The sequence below is a fragment of the Gymnodraco acuticeps genome, unplaced genomic scaffold (assembly GCF_902827175.1).
Source record: "Gymnodraco acuticeps unplaced genomic scaffold, fGymAcu1.1, whole genome shotgun sequence".
NCBI classification, from domain to species: Eukaryota; Metazoa; Chordata; class Actinopteri; order Perciformes; family Bathydraconidae; genus Gymnodraco; species Gymnodraco acuticeps.
This window is the reverse complement of record NW_022991997.1, coordinates 40,677-46,676: the sequence shown is the minus strand read 5'-3', so window position 1 is coordinate 46,676 and position 6,000 is coordinate 40,677. Positions and strand designations below refer to the sequence as shown.

General features: G+C 40.9%; 1 protein-coding gene across 1 annotated transcript in view; it reads left to right on the top strand.

The window, feature by feature from the left end:
* Positions 1-220: 220 nt before the first annotated feature.
* Positions 221-6,000, top strand: part of LOC117536405 (teneurin-3-like) — a gene marked incomplete at both ends in the record, with an annotated part of 44,925 nt that continues 39,145 nt past the window's right edge. Inside the window, 3 exon segments of the mRNA XM_034201251.1 lie at positions 221-340; positions 2,874-2,957; positions 4,507-4,631. Of these exon segments, the coding sequence (XP_034057142.1) occupies positions 221-340; positions 2,874-2,957; positions 4,507-4,631 (329 nt within the window).

Below are 6,000 nucleotides of genomic sequence, written 5' to 3'. Positions count from 1 at the left end.
CAACCCCACTTTCCCCCTTGTTTCAGTGTAGTTTACATTCTATTCTACGTGTATACTTTATATATGTGTGTGTTGTATCGTCTTGATTTGTCTCCTTTCTTCACTCTTCACTGGCCTCTTGTTCCCTCTTCACCTAACTTTTGTATCTCTTTTCATTGCGCTGACTGTATTTCCCAGCTGTCTCTCTCTGGCTCTCATTATTTTCTCTCCTGGTCTCTAGCGATGCACCTGTTTGGTCTGAACTGGCAGCTTCAGGAGAGTGAGGGATACGGAGCATTTGAAAATGGAGGAGGGGAAAGAGATACAACTCCCAACACCTTCATGGTGTCTACAGACAACGGTGAGTTCCTACTTAAATACTTGTTGAACCCTTTATTCTGAATGGAAAGAAGGCACACAAATATATGAAAGCTTCAGTTACATTTCCTTTTAGAAAAATGTATGACACAGTAAGCAGAAAGCCTCAAACAGAAACGTAGACATATTCTCAGGTAACACCCATATGAAACAGAACTGTAAACAGATGTACTTGTTCTTTATGGATATTTTACTAATCACTCCCTTTTTAAACGGTATTCTTGTGTTACTGTCCTATAGTATTTCATACCTGTTTTTCATGTATTCTCTTATTTTTTAATAACTATAATGATCATATAAAGGTATTCCTCGCAAATACTTGTTTACATAAATGGTGACCAAACCGTTTGAGACCCACTGAGATAACTTACACTAAAGTGAACTATCTAAACACTGAGAGAGTCCTTACCTCACTGAGCTGACGTTATAAGATCCTCTCAGTCTGACAGGAGAGGACTCTCCTCCACCTTGGTGTAGAAACAGCTCTTTATATCCGTTAGCATAGCTAGCTAACCAGATGCTAACCACAACATTCCACGTTACCGCTCGCGCACTGACACAATGCGCTCGTGCCACACACACACACACACACACACACACACACACAGAGCCGAGCTTGAATGAAACACAGAGACCCAGAAGTACTTGTACTGTACTGTATATCATATTATTTTCGATGGCTTTACTGTATAATCAGTGTAACAGATGAACAGATCGCCACTGGGCTTTCATCTAAACACACAGCCACGTAATGATAACAAGACAAAGGTCGGGGTCATTGGTCAAGCAACACACCAATCAGAGAGCAGCAGTGAGCACACATCAGGCTGTGTTTCGTATTTGCATTCTTTATTTCTGATTTATTTCACACAAAGAACTTTTTGTGGAAACGTTTTCATAAGTGGCAAGGCTTGCCCATCCTGCGTTGGGGGGGCACAGTGACTCATTTGAGGGGGCATGGCCCACGAATGACCCCCCATGACGCCGACCCTGGGAATAGTACAAATTAGTACAAAGTCATCATCATCATCATCATCATCATCATCATCATCATCATCATCAATAACCACTGCATCTGTTGGTAGACTCCTGATAGCAGGCACAAATAGACTTTAGCACCTGCCTTTGCCTTCCTATTAGTTTGCCCAAATGTACTTTTTTTGCGCACATGTAACCCATGCCACAAAGGGTTAACTCCTGTGTGATGAACCCTTAGTCAATCATAACATCGTTTTCAACACAGAAGTGCCTTTGCCAGAATGCAGCCGCAACACAGTGGGCAGGCAATACTGCAGGTGCTCCTCAGACACAAGGTGACAGTTGTGTGGAGAGAGACCTGCCGCTTAATGGTTCAAATATATATAAAACCATAATAACTCATCTTATCTTGTTTGTGCAGATCCGATAAGTAATAAGGGCATTTTACCTTGAGTTCTGTGCTAATTGCAGTTCGCTCAGGGCTAATTCAGAGCCTTTGTTATCACCCTTTTGTTTAGTTTAGCTAAACATGGTTAATATTGTCTGAAAGCTGAGTTTCTTCCCGTTAAGTGAGTATGACACATTCATAGTTTATTAAATGTCAAGAAGCCCTCAGATGCTGTTTCTTGCAAGATGTTGCATTTTGCCCCCACCCGCGGGGCCGTGGGGTTTAACTGGTTAAGAGCACAATAGAGTAATACTCATTGTTATTCAATGTTTGTGTGGGTTTGTGTGTGAATACCATTACAAGCCTGTTAATTAGAGAGAGGCCAGTAATGTGTGTGTTTGTGTGTGTGTGTGTGCGTGCGTGGGTGCGTGTGTTAGAAATAGAGGGAGATGTGTGTGCCTCCGAGCTGGGTTTGAAGACTTGTCTCCAATGTTTCAGCTCATGTTAGTGTGACAAATGTGCTTAACGTCTAGACTGCACACACACACACACACACACACACACACACACACACACACACACACACACACACACACCACACACACACACACACACACACACACACACACACACACACACACACACACACACACACGCACGCGCACACACATCCAGTGTATGTTTACTGCCCAGATGTCATGACTTAAGCTGTGAGAGTGTAATGTTATGAACAGGAAGCTCTATGACATGTTAAACTTTGAACAGTGTGGAACCATTCCAGCTCCATCGTGCACATGCTGGATTGAAACTAGAGAAATTAATGCCCGCCTATTCGTTTTTAATTGTAGATTCCCATTTATTTTTGCAGAGTTACATATTAGACTTTTGAACCAGTAAATGTGGCAGTTGATGGGCAAATTAGCAATTTTATAAAAGGCAACAATACCAGTTAGAATGGTAAATACAGTTTGGATATTATGGTTAAATGTTTTGCCCTTTTGAATAGATCAATCTGCAGATAACAGCCCTTTGCTACAGCTTCGGTCAATGCTTTGTGCTCAATTATAATATGACCTTTGCAGGAATAGTTTGACATGAGTGAGAAGCAGAAATAACATGCTTTACATTTTGTTTTTATTTGTCTTTGCAGGAAAAATGTTTCTTCTAGAGAACAACACCATAGACACGGGGGAGGTGGATGTGGGGAGGCGAGCCATACAAGATGTCCCCCCAGGTTAGTGACATTCACGCACACACACACACACACTCACACACACACACACACACACACACACACACACACACACACACACACACACACACACACACACACACACACACACACACACACACACACACTCACACACACACACATACACACACACACACACACACACACACACACTCACATCACAGTATAAGCTGCTGTGCCATTTGTAAACAAAGTATATTGTGCAGAAGCAGAATGCACCCCTTACTGTGCTGCCATCAGCGCATGCTGCTCTTTGGCTTTTAACAAATATATACATTTTATATGACTCCTGTTGGTAGTTGTGCCCCCCCTCCCCCCCACACACACCCGGGGGGGGGGGGGAAACAGCGGTTATTAAAGTTTAAAAGTCTCAAAATGCTACAACTACTGTCACAAACTGGATGAATGTGAAGTATTGTGTTAAAGGAGCATGAAAGCGTAATTAAGGAGCACTATTGGAGTGACTTTGATGGTTATTGGACTCAGGATTCATTCATTTGGATTCCCGCTGAATGAAGAAATGAAAGGACGGCGGAAGTGGAAACAATTCACAAAGGGATTAAACTGTTTAAAACACATGCTCAAAGTAAGCCAGATTTTGCCGATGTGTTTATGTGGATTCAAAAGTCGTAAATAATCTACAAAATGGAGGAGACCGATCTGATCGGAGCAACTGTGACAAATAATCCAACTGAAACCGGCATGGACAATGACTATGTTTTAAAAATGCGCTTATCCAGACAAGCCTGGTTTGGACACTTTACGGGCAGAAGAAACATTTCTATAGAAAGAATTATACATTTCTGTCTTTTTATGCCTTTAATAGCTTGTATAGCGAATTGTTATTCAAATTAGTTAGTTAGTTTTAGTGACAATCATGTATTGCTTTACAATTATATGTGTAAAAAAAAAAAAAAAGTCTAAATATGATATTTGGCCTCAAATCATCTGAGGCCTGGCGCCCCCCCAAGGGTGGAGCGCCCCCCAGGTTGGGAACCACTGCTCTAAAACGAATGAAGTCTTATGCATCAGTCCCACCATAAATCCTTCCTTTGTCATCATTCTGCTTTCTACTGAAAGGAACTACAGCAGAAATCAAATTCATATGTATTCAAGGTTATGTTTTAATAACCATGAGCTACGAGCAATACATCAAAATGAAGAAGCGCTCTTTACACACTGTATATGATTTTATGAAGTGGTTTTAAGATGAGTTTAGCAGTTTGAAATGGAATTCATCTGATGTCTGGAACATATTGGTGAATAAACGTCAGTATGATGCTTCTTGTCAGCAGTTCCAGGAGAGGAGGATCTATAAGAGATGAATAATTGATCTCAACAGAAATAACTAAAGAAAATGTGAAATAATGATTTTCAATTTCTGCATGCATTGGAGATGGGAGTATCTAAAATCCAGGACTTTTTAATTGTGGTTTTGTGTGAGCGTGTGGATTTGTACGGTGTATAGAGAGGACATCAAGGACTGTGTTCATCTTTAAATTGCTGATTTGTATCTCCTTCTTCACCCAAGGTGTGTTTTGGAGGTCCCAGCTATATATTGATCAGCCACAGTTTTTGAAATTCAACATCTCCGTGCAGAAGGATGCTCTTGTTGGAGTCTATGGACGCAAAGGCCTGCCGCCCTCACACACACAGGTTGGTAACACAAACATAAGCACATGCTAGTGCATGCAAATCAAATGATGTGCTCATTTATGAATAGCTCTGGCAAGTTCATGGAGGCTACACTTGAACGAGACCTAGTTCTTCCAGCCTAAAGGCCGTTCCGACAGCCCCCCTCCTCTGTGATACCTGATGGCTGTGTAGCAGCTGGTCTCATGTCAGAATAAGTGTCACGTCTCCACAATAGCACCAGATCTGACCTGCTAACATATCTGTCTCACTTTCAACATGGCACAAGTGTGAAATAAATGGAGTCAGATGAATGTAAAGCCTGCAGTGGCACGGTTAGACCTGTTAGTCATCAACTCTAATGCATAAAGGAGAAACATTGGTTAAATAAATGGAACGTTAAAGACCAAGTTTTAAGTTATGAGGGGGATATAGTTCATGTATATCAGATCCTCACAGAAGCTACTGTCTACTACTAAATAAAAACCTGTTAGTGGATTCAAACCGGCTCAAACCTCGGCAGAAGCTAGAGCGGTGTTTGCATCAGTCTCTCCGGAATGAACTCTTATCATATTTTAGGATCCGACACATCGTTTCAGAAATCCTGTCTTCAACCATCCAGAATCCTCTGTCCTCTGATTTGACCAAACACCTAAAGTGATAAAGCAAACATTCTGCCTCCCCAAATGTCAAGACCCCAAATCCCTCTTTCAACTTTGCAAGTGTGTCTAGGACAGGTGCTTAATGGATTATTGGTTAATAATGAAGAAGATAAGCTCCTTACACAGCTAAAATACCATTTGACTAAACTTACATCTCTGTGTGATAATCATGTCTTCCATCAAGGGAATAACCCATCTGTGAGAGACACACAATGCCCCCTATCACAGCTCAATGCTAGCACTTTCCATAATACACAATGGTGTGTGTGTGTGTGTGTGTGTGTGTGTGTGTGTGTGTGTGTGTGTGTGTGTGTGTGTGTGTGTGTGTGTGTGTGTGTGTGTGTGTGTGTGTGTGTGTGTGTGTGTGTGTGAGAGAGAGAGAGAGTCCTTGTTATAGCCTTCTCCATCAATCTCATCAAGCTTGTTTTTTTCTGTTAAGGAAAAAGTAGACATTTAGTTTGAACATTTTAAAATAGGAATGATGCTAATGAGCGCATAATAACATCTGTTGCTACTGTTAATGCATGCTGTTTAACTGAGTTTTATCATATTAAAATATTAAAATAATATAACTATCAACACACAGACAGAATCAATTAACATTTATAAATAAAACTAAAGTCATAAGAGCTATAGTCAGCTAACTTTAACTCCATATTCTGTGTGTGTGTGTGTGTGTGTTTAATCAGGAATTAAACTTTAAACATATATACCAACAACACATTTCATGG